General features: G+C 46.0%; 2 protein-coding genes across 7 annotated transcripts in view; one reads left to right on the top strand and one right to left on the bottom strand.

The window, feature by feature from the left end:
• The window catches only part of LOC118233562 (potassium voltage-gated channel subfamily H member 2-like), a 133853-nt gene that overhangs the window by 93315 nt on the left and 27420 nt on the right, over positions 1 to 13118 (bottom strand). The window lies entirely within an intron of this gene.
• Positions 6720 to 11591, top strand: LOC118234558. Of its 6 annotated transcripts, none has more exons than XM_035431162.1 (2): positions 6720 to 7667; positions 7877 to 10659. In XM_035431162.1, exon 2 carries the CDS (start codon positions 8190 to 8192, stop codon positions 10578 to 10580), a length of 2391 nt encoding a protein of 796 aa, XP_035287053.1. In that variant the 5' UTR covers positions 6720 to 7667; positions 7877 to 8189; the 3' UTR covers positions 10581 to 10659. The 6 variants fall into 6 exon arrangements, with proteins under 6 accessions (XP_035287053.1, XP_035287058.1, XP_035287056.1 ...); XM_035431167.1 differs by having other exon boundaries at positions 9423 to 10659; XM_035431165.1 differs by lacking the exon at positions 6720 to 7667 and having other exon boundaries at positions 7695 to 9215; positions 9423 to 10659.

Genomic DNA, 13118 nt, shown 5'->3' on the forward strand with positions numbered 1-13118 from the left:
CAGGAAGGCCAGGCGGGCGTCCGAGCGTAAACAAGCGACAGCACGGGAAATCGGATAAGCCACAAACGAGCGTGGCGTCCAACCGCCACACACCAAGCCCCGGGTCAATTCTCTGGGGGTTTTTTTTATTTTTTATTTTTTTTTACAGAGCAGCGGGGACACACTAAACGCATAAAAACCCAATCCCACAGGAACGCTAAAATTAACGGGACGCACCCGATCAATACTCCTCACTCATTCACACCTTCATCGGCAATCGATGAGTCAACGGGCTTTTACGTTCTCAATGGAGAATCGGCCGGCGTTGCTTTCGAATGTCAAAGTGAGGCCCGTGGCTGTTATTATTCCGTGATGTCACAGTGACGATACCTCACACGGCGGTAATAATTCGGTTACGAGCGCTAATACCCGTTCCGGTTAGCGCGTATTCGAATTCAGGCTCGGGCGGAACTGGAAGGGAAAAGGGCGGGAATTTGGGTGCGACCCGACAGCTGGTAAAATAAGGCCGCGTCAGCAGAGCTCCAGCCGTGAGAGTGTAACTGAAAGGGCCAACGGGCCACGACAGGTACTCAGCTGGGGGTCTGCGCTTTGGGATGCAGGGCTCGGGGGGGGGGGGAGTGGCCACTGATCACCGGGGGGGTGGGGGGGACGGGACGGGGGGTTCACTAATAGAGCCCTGGCCCTGTATCTTTTAGCCTGACTGTAGGGTGGGTGGGTCACTAGAAGAGCCCTGGCTCTCTATTAATTAGCCGGGGGGGGGGGGGGTTAGGTCACTAGAGCCCTGGGTCTGTATCGTTTTAGCCTGAGGGCAGCTATGACACTTCCTATAAACAGGGAGGAAACGCACGCTCGGGGGGGGGGGGGGGGGCTGGGTTTTCGGAGAAAGATGGCTCCCTCTTCCAGGGCCCTACGGCCCTCCACAGCACCGGAAGCCAACTCCACCCGAGAGAGAGAGAGAGAGCGAGAGAGCGAGAGAGAGAGAGAGAGAGAGACACAGCGAGAGAGAGAGAGTGAGAGAGAGAGAGAGAGAGAGAGACACAGCGAGAGAGAGAGAGAGAGAGAGAGAGAGAGAGAGAGAGACAGCGAGAGAGAGAGAGACACAGCGAGAGAGAGAGAGAGAGAGAGAGAGAGAGAGAGAGAGAGTCTGCCGCACACGCAAACAAACAAAACTAAATTAATGAGAGCCACAGTCCCAGGGAAAACGGGTGGCTACACCCCGCATTCTGCGGAGCCAAACGAATGAGGCTGCCTACCAAGTAACTGGCTACAGAAGCGAATAATAAATCTAAAACCTGGATATGCAGAAAGACGCGTCAGCGTGCAACTGAGCCGATAAATATGAATCGTATATCCTCAGGATTCATATTCATGCGCTTTTTTTTATACCGCAGCATCGGCATCGTCTGATCCCTGCTGTGGCCGTTACCATACCTTCCATGAATAACACCTGTAATTTTTCAATAACATGGAAAATATTGAAAATATATTTAAAATTTTTAAATTATATGCAGCACGTTTTATTGGCAAGGGCAAGTATTCCATCCCATAAATTTACGGCTTGGTGGGGCGACATTCCCCATACCTATATGGCACTTTTCAGGGTGTCCTACAGAAATAACGATGACCACAGACTCTCAGAATTCACAAACAACTTCCCGTGTGTGTGTCTGTGGATGTGTGTGTGTGTTTGTAATATGTATTCCTCATGTATGACCTTAAATGTTGCATTATAATATTGTATATAATTCCTATTTCTGTATATCTACAAAATGATTTATCATTTTAAATTCATCCCATAATTAAATTATGTTCAATGCATAATTTAAATTCAGCCTAGATAAATCAGTCATTGAGCAGATAAATGTTGCAGCAGGACACAGAGGTTAAACAGGAAAAGGTCAAGACAGCATTGAGTTACACCCCGGTCTTGATTGCACTCCAACTGACAGTTCAATTACAATTAGCTTTTTACCCTTTATGATGCAAGATCATAAATATTTGATTAGAATGCTCTTAGCTGAACATTCCGATGCTGATGTCACAATCGCTGCTGGTGACTGAAAAGTAATTCTAGAATTTTGACAAGAACATTCCAAAAACTCCTGCCCTTCAAAAGACGCCTGGTTCTGCAGAAGCTACCTTGAATGCGATGTCGTTTCTCAGGAGCCGAATCTCGGCGGAGAAAAACGGTGACAGGCGAGGGGCACAGGTTCTCTAAGCGCCATCTAGGCCGGGCGGGAGGGCTCATCCCTGAAGGACAGAGAGAAGGACGGCACGGGGGAAGCGTCGCCCGGGAGATTACGCAGCAGTGACATATTCTCATCTGGACTTTCGGTCGGTTTACCTCACCGGTTCCACGGGCATCTGTCACGACACCGGCGTCCACGGCAGGGCCATCTGCTCGGCCGCGGACGACCTCAAGCCCGTTTCCGTCCGCTTTGCGCCTCGCGGCTAATCCTCACAGGGAGGTGTGCATACGGGTAGGGCACACCTGGGGGCGGTACGGCAGCTACGGCACACATCTGACCTGTGTGTGCAACTCCGAACGCCCACACAACACAGGAAACACAGTCTTTACCCGTCTTTCTGACACAAAACGTGCGTGCGCTTGCCGTACATGCGGTCACAGACACACAGGTGCATTGTGGGCCAGGGGGAGGAGGAGGGGCCCCATCATTCAGTAATTCTCCGGTTTGGGCTCTTTTCCGACACGGTCGGAATGTTTTCTTCTCCGCCCCCCCCCCAGCCATGAGTCCTTGGAGCGTGTGCATGCCAGGAGCCCCTGACCTTGTGTTCCAAAACGGGCCGGGCGGCTGAGGTTAGGGGGGTGGGGGTTTTGGGGGTAAGATAAGTTGAGGGCCGCTTGAGGAACACGCCAGATGTCCAGGAGGGCACATCATCAGCGTGCGGGTCGGGGTGGGGGGGGGGGTGGGGGGTGTGGGGGGTGAATGACGGTAAAGGAGAGGCTTGGCTGACATCGCTCGTCTCTGATTCGAGAGGGCGGGATGGATCTGTGACAGCGCGAGCCCCATTAAGCAACCCCCCCCCTCCACCGCCAGCAGGGGGGGGGGAGCACGGTCAGCACTCACTTTTTAATCAGAAACGACACCATGCACCCTTCCCATGATCCTTAGCACCACTGACCTTCACTGAAGGATGAGCAAACGCACACGTGTACAGTAGCCTGAGCTAAACAAAAATTTGGACCTGCAAGGTCATCAATGTTCACATTTAACATATGCAGTTCTGTATGGAAATTGTACATTGTACTGCCCTCTGTTTTACTTTTGTATTTGGTGTTTCCAGGTCTAACGCCTGAGTAGATAAAAATCAAAAAAACGTTTTTCGATATCAGAGAATATATTGAATGTAAGTCACTGTTACTTGCTAGACTACGCCATTGACAGTGAGTGATTTGTTACACAAGAAAATGAATTAATAACGCTTGGTGTGCCCAGACTGTGATAGATTGGCGGCCTGTCCAGGGTGTATTCCTACCTCTCGCCTAATGCACGCTGGGATAGGTTCCAGCACCCCCCCCCACGACCCTGCCCAGGATAAGCAGGTATAGATAATGCATGGATCGACATGCGTCAATAAAGTTGTCCTGGGGTGTCAGAGTGTCAAGAGCTTGTGGCTGCATTTTATTTAACAGACGATTTCCTGCTACACCCATTTATGCAATGGTCATGTGACTGGAGAAAACACGGGATAAAGTGCAGATTCTTGGGGTGGGGGTAGGGTTGCCAGATTCAGATCACACCTCTCACGAGTTAGCTTTCGGAACAGTTCACGAACCTGGGGGGGGGAGGGGGTGGTTGAGAATTCATTACAAAATAACAATAATCTTTTTCCCATCAACATCTCTGATCTGACATTATACTGTCCGGTCGAGGACCTCAAACCAGACTTGCATAAAATTTTTTTGAAAACCGGAGATTCTGGCTAAAAAAAAAAAAAACCAGGGAATCTGGCAACCCTGCTGAGGAGGGATGAATGAAGTGTCACAGAACCACCCAGGTCATAAACAGACCCGATAAATCAACACCAGCCGGTGTTATTACTGCTGAGCAAAGCCGCTTTTTTCAGGGTCGCCTCAGACAGCCTGTAATTTTTACATGCCACCCTACTGGAAATTTGACAGCCAAATCAAGGTTTGCCTCCTTCAAGGTCAACACCACCGCAGTCTGAAATGGCTGCCTGGGATTCGAACCGCAAACCTTTCCGGTTACGGTAAGGCCAAAAAGTGCAGAGGTATAGGAGGTGTAATTGACAATGACAGTTAAAAAAAAAAAAAAAAAGTTAAAAAGGGTTTTTATTTTATTTATAATAAGAGTATATTTTCAAATCTATCCATTCATCCATTATCTATACCCGCTTATCCCCTGCTGAGGGTCGCGGGGGAAGGTGCTGGAGCCTATCCCAGCATGCACTGGGCGAGAGGCAGGGATACACTCTGGACAGGTGACCAATCTCTCGCCGGGCTATCTAATCTACATACAGTCGTTGCGTATCAAGTCTGGGCAGGGACCCCCCTACAGTACATTTGGGGACCCCCAGGGGTCCACACACCCCCTGGTGAAAGTCAAAGCCCTAAGTAGATGCCACTCTGTGCCCGATGCACTCTGAGACAATGTGCCAACAGCCCTACTGTGTGTGAAAGACTGCCACTAATAACAGCTGCCCCCACGCGTCACTTAACACCAGAGAACGTGTGTGTGTGTGTGTGTGTGTGTGCATGTGTGTGTATAAATGTGTGCGTGTGTGTTTTTGTGTAAGCGTGTGTGTACGTGTTGTGTGTGTAAGGGCATGTGGGTTTGCTTGTGTGTGCGCGCACGTGTGTGCATACGTGTGCGTATTTGTGTGTGCATGCGTGTGTGTCTGTGTTTGTCTGTGTGTGTGTGTGCATGTGTGTGCATAAATGTGTGTGTGTGTTTTTTTGTGTAAGCGTGTGTGTGCACGTTTGTGTGTGTAAGGGCACGTGTGTGTGCATACGTGTGCGTATTTGTGTGTGCGCGTGCATGCGTGTGTGTCTGTGTGTGTAGGAAGCTGGGATTCTGTTGTGCAATTTCAGGACAAATGGCTTGTGAAAGAAAGAGTGGTGCTTTAAAAGGAGGGGGGGGGGGCTGGGGGGGGGGGGGGGGTGGAAAAGTGGAGGAGTTGATGACTGATGACAGGACATGGTTAAAATGGACCAGATACAGTTTCACTGCTCAAGAGCTTTTAGCTTTTACACATTGGCTGTCTTAGCACAGGGCTTCTCACCTCTAGCCCTGGGGGGGTGGGGGTGGATTGGGGGGGGGGGGGGGGGGGGGGGGGGGGCACTGAATAGTATGAGCTTTTAGAGCAGGGCTGTCCAATCTTATCCCAAAAGAGCTGCTGAGAGTGCATGTTTTTGTTTTAGCCCAGCACAATGACATCTGATTCATCTAATTAACCAATAACTAACTATCACACTGGTCCTTTTTTTTACAGATGAGATTGGACAGCTCTGACTTAAGAGTATTCACTTAGATTAAGCTCATTTGATTTGAAACAGTACATTGTACATACACAAATTCCCAGTGAAATGAAGACCAATGAAGAATGACATGCTTGTGTTAGTATAAATGCATGCATACAGTATATAAAAGTGTACAGTATATACGCATGGGGCGACATAGCTCAGGAGGTAAGACCGATTGTCTGGCAGTCGGAGGGTTGCCGGTTCAAACCCCGCCCTGGGCGTGTCGAAGTGTCCTTGTGTTAATGGATATACCATGCACAATTAAGCCTAACTACATGGTAACATGTCCAGTGTGAATTCACTCTGAAATGTGGGACCAAATGTTGTCTGTTAAGAGTTGACTTAACACTTTCAGAGTTGAACTGACATTGGACGTTTTAGTGTGTAATAGTTCATCCGTAGTCATCTAGTCCTCTTACTTATGTTGAATGGTCTGAACTGGTGGCCCTCTTAAGGGGCAAGACTAGACAATCATAACTTTGGTCACTTTAACACTGAGCCATTTCTAACAGTTAAGGTACATGCAAAGTGTCAGTAGCCTATCAGCTAATTGGCACGGAGGGTAATAAATTTTTTGGTTCGGTTCTCCCGATTATTCTCTTTCAGAGACGTCCCCACTAAAGTTCGGTGCCCTTCAGGATCGAGAACAGACAATGTTAATACAGTCATTATCTGATAATGGCCTGTCATGTCTTCTCTTAACTGTGGGGAGCTCACCCATACAGAAAATATGCAGAAGAAACGATCTTTTCTATATTTTAACGGTTAAAACGGTTGGTATGACAGCTTCTTTGTGCCGAACTTTCTAAGAGCGCTACGCCAATTATAACGAGCATGCTTGTGAATTCACTTAAAATAAAAAAATAAAAACTACAAAGAGATGTTCCGTTGAAATGGTGACAGCCGCAATTAAAGCATAGCGTTAGAATAAACAATTACTCTTATTCAGCAATGGACAGATAAAAACCTGAACATTGCACCTGTACGGATAAAAAAGAAAGAAGCGCGACGTTCATTGTTCTCCGGAAGCCAGTGTAGGAGAATTTTGAGACTCCCCATGAGTGTGATGACGTCACATGTTAAAGTTTTTTGTTAAAGGGTATTCCTGTCAATGTTGATCAGACTGTTTCCTCCAAACTCTCAATGCTTCATGATAAAAATTATATACACTCATATATCACATGTATAACTATATACTAATATAATCAATATGTAATCCAATAACTCTATATCAGTAGTTGCAGCAAAGCTTATGGAAACGCAAGAAACCACAGTATCCACTGTAGAAAAAAGGCAAACGCAGAAGGCTTAAAAAAACCATACTTACTCAGCAGAAAATTAGTGCCAACTAGATATGCTAGAAAACTAATACTTTACAGTGACCCATGTGTAACCTGAATAAAGTAAAAAGGTACAGGAGGCTATAAACTCTATGAACTTGTATGTGTAATGGAAAAATACAGAAAGCAATGACGTGTATGCATAGTGAAAAAGTACAGAGTAAGGGAAAATTGGAAAAATACAGACAGCAATGACGTGGTGTATGCGTAAGTGGGAAAGTACAAAGCAAGGGAAAATTGGGGTACCTGTCCAGTGATGAAGATTAATTAAGAACATCAATAGACTAATTAAAGACATCAATAGAACTAAAAATCAGTTTTGGGGCACCTGTCCACTATGATAAGAATAATTATTGATACATTAAGAACATCATAAGGACCAAAAATCATCTTTATGCCAAAAAGGTCAAGTTGACCCACGAACAGGAAAGTGAAACTCCTTACTGTGCCAGAAAAGACCAGATGGCTGATATTTTTAGAAATGTGTTAAAGGGGGGTTGTGGGCACAAATTGTGTATAAAATGTATGCAAAACTGACAATCGAGGTTCAATTCCCCTGAATTGATCCGGCTTTGTGCACCTGTGCAATAAAGTCTAAACTTTCTGAAGAGCTTGCTGCTGTTGTGTCTTTTCCCTCCTGAAATTGTTTTCTACAGATTGGCGATTGGCGTGGAACTCTGTCGTTTCCTAGACACGACATTTGGGGGCTCGTCCGGGATACGAAAAAGGTACCATCCTTTCGTAAAACCAACCCGGACACTAACACCGAAAATTGAGTGAAAGAAAAGCAGCGAGCTCTTCAGAAACGTGCGCTACGAACCGTGAGTGAATTGAGTGTGGTGTAAGAACAGGACAATATATGTTTTTTTTGTTTGTTGCAAAATGTGCTGAAACTAGGATAAGTGTTTAAATGCATTGTGGCTGCTGAAGGTTTTCGCTGTTGCTGTTGTTTGTTGCAAAATGTGCTGGAATAGTGTTTAAATGCATTGTGGCTGCTGAAGGTTTTCACTGTTGCTGTTGTTTTAAAAAGAGGTGCCAGAGACTTGGGAGGAGAGAAACCCAAAAAAGGCCACCTGCAAGAGCTCTGGTAAAAGCGTGTTTGGGAAAAACACTGTCCTCTGAGGTATAAAGTAAGAAAAAAGTATTGTTGGTAAGGTAAAATATTGTTCAACTGTGTTTATGCTTAGATTAGATGCTTGTGTTTGCGCGGAACTAACGTTGTATTGAGGTAAAAATTGTGATTTATTTGTATGTGCAACTATAAAGGAAAAAGGGGGGAAATAAGTAAAAAAACGTGAAGTGTGTAGGAGAATAAAATAAAAGTATAAAGTAAACATAAAATAATGGAAAAAGGAGAGAAAACGCCGGTTGAAATAATCACGGGAAAATATCCTAATTGTAAAAAAGAGATAGAACATATATCAGGAAAATGGAAAAAAAGAACTAAAAGAATGGTGACAAAATGGCCTAAAGAGGGTACGTTTGATAGAGAAATATGTGATCAGATGGGAGGGGTAATAGCAAATTACAGAACAGGAGACAAGTCAGAAAAAAGAAAGCGAAAAAGAGAACAGGAAAAAAGAATTTTAGGATGGTTTAGGTCCGCTTCCCTAGAAAAATATGTAGGAATGAGTGGGGGTCGCAGTGAAGAAATGACCCCCCCTCCGTATACCCCGCAGTCATCAGGACATGCGGAAATAAAAGAGAAGGGCGTGTACCCAATAGGCCCGGTAACATCTGCAGTAACAGTGTGTCCAGTAGTAAAAATACAGGTTCAGATACAAGGGTGGGTAGAACATGAGGAAAGTGAGGAACAGCTCGGGATAGAGAGAGCGCGGCTTGAGGAAGAAAAGGGAAAAATAGAAAAAAGGGTAACAGAGCTAAGGAGAGAATACATGGAAGTGGAGGAGTTAGAAGAGCTGTTAAAAGAAAAATATAACCAGTATGATGAATACCATAGCCGGTTAATAAAAAAGGCAAAGGAGATAAGAGACACTGAGAAAAAACAGCAAACGTCTAAAATATGCCAAAAGCCTGAACAGGTGGGGCCAAAAAGGGACGGGGAAACACATAAAAAATGCAAAACTGCGGGGTGGGGAAATTTTAGATGGGAAAAGCTCCCGTATAACAAGTGGGAAGAGCTGAAGAAAAAAATTACCAAGAGAACAGATTCCCAAGATAAACATAAGACAAGTTTAACAAAAGGCACTACAAGTAAAAAGCAAATCCCCCAAGCAGAGTATGAATTAGAAAACAATGAAGGGGAGGAGTTCTCCCCAGCAGAAAAAAGTGAGGCGAGCGACAATGAGGTATGCCAAGCAAGTAATAGCGAGGCAGAAGAGTCAGACGGGGGAGAGGGGCCTGCACAGGTGGGAGGAGATTTAGCTGGGCGATATCAAAACACAAGAGAAAGGCCGCCAACCCGGCGTAACCCAGCAGCAGAAGGATATAGCCATAATGCTAGTAAACCCAATACTATAGCACCATTGTTGATTAAGGAAGGGGGTGTACCCCGATACATTCCCTGGTCCACCCAAGATATGCATAATGTAATAACCAATCTCCCTGATTTGCAGAATGGAGCAAGCCACTGGATCAGGGTGCTGGAGGAGGAGACGACAGGCCGGATCCTGGCTGTGGGGGACCTGAAGGCTCTCCTGGGAAAGGTTGTGGGGATGGAAACAATGCTGGACATATTTGAGCAGGCTGGCTTTGACAGAAACCATGCGCAGTCTCCAGCAGTGGACGGTGGGCCGTTTGATAACGTGCGTGGGGTTGTTTGGACTGCTCTGCGAGCCCTGTATCCCGCACGACCGGACATGGCGGCCTTAACGGGACCGCCGTTAAAAGACAATGAACCACCGGCGACATACATCCACATGCAGTTGCGCAGGTGGAGATTGTTAACTAAAAGGGACGTACGGGCAGATCCCATAATGACCACCCTCTTCCGCAAAGCCATCCAGGAGGGGATGTCACCGGAAGTGGGGCGCCGCCTCGATGAGGTGGTGGGACTGAACACCATGACACACAGAGAGTTTGTGGATCACGTGGTGCACGCTGTGGACAGGCAGCGGAAAGAAGGGAAAAAGCTGGAAGATCAAACAAAAGACATTCAAAGGAAGCTACTGCAGTTGCAGCTGGAGGAGCTGAGAGCCAAAGAAAAAAAGGCGAGAGAAATAACGGAGCTGAGAGCCAAAGAAAAAGAGGCGGAAAAAGTGGCATCTGTGAAAATACAGTATATGGACAATGAATTCTTTAACTTCGAAGCCACCCCCCCGCCTGAACCATGGAGCAGCCGGATGGTGCCCCGGCCGACGGTGGTCTACGACTTCTCCGGCATCCCTCACCCAGTGGCCATGCAAGGTAATATGAAAGGGGGGGGCACCCAACCGGGTGGGTATCAAAGGGGGGGAGGGCCAGGGAATGGTGGTCAAAATAATCAGTGGAAGGGGCAGTTGAATCAGAATAACAACATGCAAAATAGAAATTGGAATCAACAGAGTTTTCCTAATCAACAGAGACAGGGCCCCATAGTTTGCTATGGATGTGGTCAGGAGGGGCACATAAAAAGATGGTGTCCAAACACCCAAAGGATGTACCCAGGTAACCAGGGGACCTGGGTATCTAATCAGCCTCAGCAATCGCAGGGTTACCCCAACTTGGCCCCACCTCCCCAGGCTAGGCCCCCATATCAGAGTATGGAACCTGTAAATTACCAAGGTGCCCAATAGGGGTGCCCAGAGAACCCAGGCAGAGTAGGGCAGCATGTAATGATAACAAACGGGCCAGAACAAGAGCCTATAATAAATGTACAAATCGGAGAAAAAATTGTCCCTATGATGATAGATACTGGAGCAACATGTACATGCATTAAGAAAGAATATGCTTTACATCTGCCACTGTCGGGAGAAGTTATTCAAACAATAGGGTTCTCTGGGAAAACAATGTTAAGCCCGACCACAAAACCGGCATTAATAAAAATAGGCGCAAAAGAAGCAAAATTAGAGGCCGTAATAGGGGATATTAAGACACAAGTAAAAGACCAAGTGTGGTACCGTGGGAAGAGAAATCTCAAAAGTGTGGTGTTGCAATATGTAGATGACTTATTACTATGTGCAGATACAAAAGAACAGTACATAAGGGGGGCAAAAGGGGGGACACAAGGTGTCCAGGCAGAAGCTGCAGCTCTGATCTCAGAAGACGGGGAGAGCAGAGGGACTGCGGGCGCTGACACCAGCCCAGGGAGCAACAGCACCAACAGTGCCCCTGCGGGTCCAGTACGAGAATCGCAAACCAGCTTTCCAGTGGAGTGACGCGCAGACCGCGCACTCTGGTTGGAAGACATACCAGGATCCTACCACCTACGAGGACTGCAGCAACACATCGTGCTATGAACCAACTTGTTAAGAAACTGTGTATAACTTTGTGGGGTCACTTAGAATAATATATACAGCTTTGATATGTATAATCAAATGTTTGCGACTAGAGAGAGTGTTGGAGGAACCATGGGAACGACGTTACATTGAGGAATCTGATACATTTGGATGCTGCTATGGCAGCAGGGGATGCGCAGGCACCCAACATAATATACAGGGGTGGTGCACACCCAACACTGTCTGACGCTGAGAATAAGAACACAGCGAGGGGTGTTTTTCGGGGCCATGAGGTTTGACCCCGAAAGGGGGGAATGTAGGAGAATTTTGAGACTCCCCATGAGTGTGATGACGTCACATGTTAAAGTTTTTTGTTAAAGGGTATTCCTGTCAATGTTGATCAGACGGTTTCCTCCAAACTCTCAATGCTTCATGATAAAAATTATATACACTCATATATCACATGTATAACTATATACTAATATAATCAATATGTAATCCAATAACTCTATATCAGTAGTTGCAGCAAAGCTTATGGAAACGCAAGAAACCACAGTATCCACTGTAGAAAAAAGGCAAACGCAGAAGGCTTAAAAAAACCATACTTACTCAGCAGAAAATTAGTGCCAACTAGATATGCTAGAAAACTAATACTTTACAGTGACCCATGTGTAACCTGAATAAAGTAAAAAAGGTACAGGAGGCTATAAACTCTATGAACTTGTATGTGTAATGGAAAAATACAGAAAGCAATGACGTGTATGCATAGTGAAAAAGTACAGAGTAAGGGAAAATTGGAAAAATACAGACAGCAATGACGTGGTGTATGCGTAAGTGGGAAAGTACAAAGCAAGGGAAAATTGGGGTACCTGTCCAGTGATGAAGATTAATTAAGAACATCAATAGACTAATTAAAGACATCAATAGAACTAAAAATCAGTTTTGGGGCACCTGTCCACTATGATAAGAATAATTATTGATACATTAAGAACATCATAAGGACCAAAAATCATCTTTATGCCAAAAAGGTCAAGTTGACCCACGAACAGGAAAGTGAAACTCCTTACTGTGCCAGAAAAGACCAGATGGCTGATATTTTTAGAAATGTGTTAAAGGGGGGTTGTGGGCACAAATTGTGTATAAAATGTATGCAAAACTGACAATCGAGGTTCAATTCCCCTGAATTGATCCGGCTTTGTGCACCTGTGCAATAAAGTCTAAACTTTCTGAAGAGCTTGCTGCTGTTGTGTCTTTTCCCTCCTGAAATTGTTTTCTACAGATTGGCGATTGGCGTGGAACTCTGTCGTTTCCTAGACACGACACCAGCACGGAGAATAACAACTTAATTTCACCACAACGGCTCCTGACCGTCCGCACTGCCGAGCGGTTGTGTTCTACCGGGTTTAGCGTATCCTCAGTCGGCTCTGCGCCGAAGCCGCTCTCGGCGTTGTCCACCTGTATTAAAGTTCAGGAAATGACCAGAGATTAGGCATTAAAAATCATATGATGGGATGACAGAGGATAAGTGTTTGGGGTTGCAGGATAATAGCCTCCACGAGCAAATACAAGGCACCGAGCCAAACTGAAGGAGACGGCAGCAGCGGGGGGGGGGGGGGGGGGGGGGGGGGGGAAGCCAATCCGTCTTCGTTACAGTGCGCCCCGCCGCGTGGATTTACTGTACCGTCTCCCAGGGGTGATTTAGGACAACGCGTTAATCCCCGGTCCAAGATAGGGCGGTGGTAAGAGACTCAGAAAGTGAGAGATTATTCCCTTTTTCAAAAAAAAAATTAAAAAATTAAAAAAATTGTTTTGAAGCGGACGCAAACTGGATTAGCTAAGCCATCAAAGCAGGAATTTAGAACTGACACCACGACCTTCAGTCCCGTATAAAAAAAT

Source organism: Anguilla anguilla, chromosome 8, assembly GCF_013347855.1.
Source record: "Anguilla anguilla isolate fAngAng1 chromosome 8, fAngAng1.pri, whole genome shotgun sequence".
In the NCBI taxonomy this organism is placed as follows: domain Eukaryota; kingdom Metazoa; phylum Chordata; class Actinopteri; order Anguilliformes; family Anguillidae; genus Anguilla; species Anguilla anguilla.

What these genes read in the sequence shown, in the direction of transcription:
- LOC118234558 (XM_035431162.1), top strand. Translation starts at nt 8,190, where the DNA reads ATGGAAAAAGGAGAGAAAACGCCGGTTGAAATAATCACGGGAAAATAT.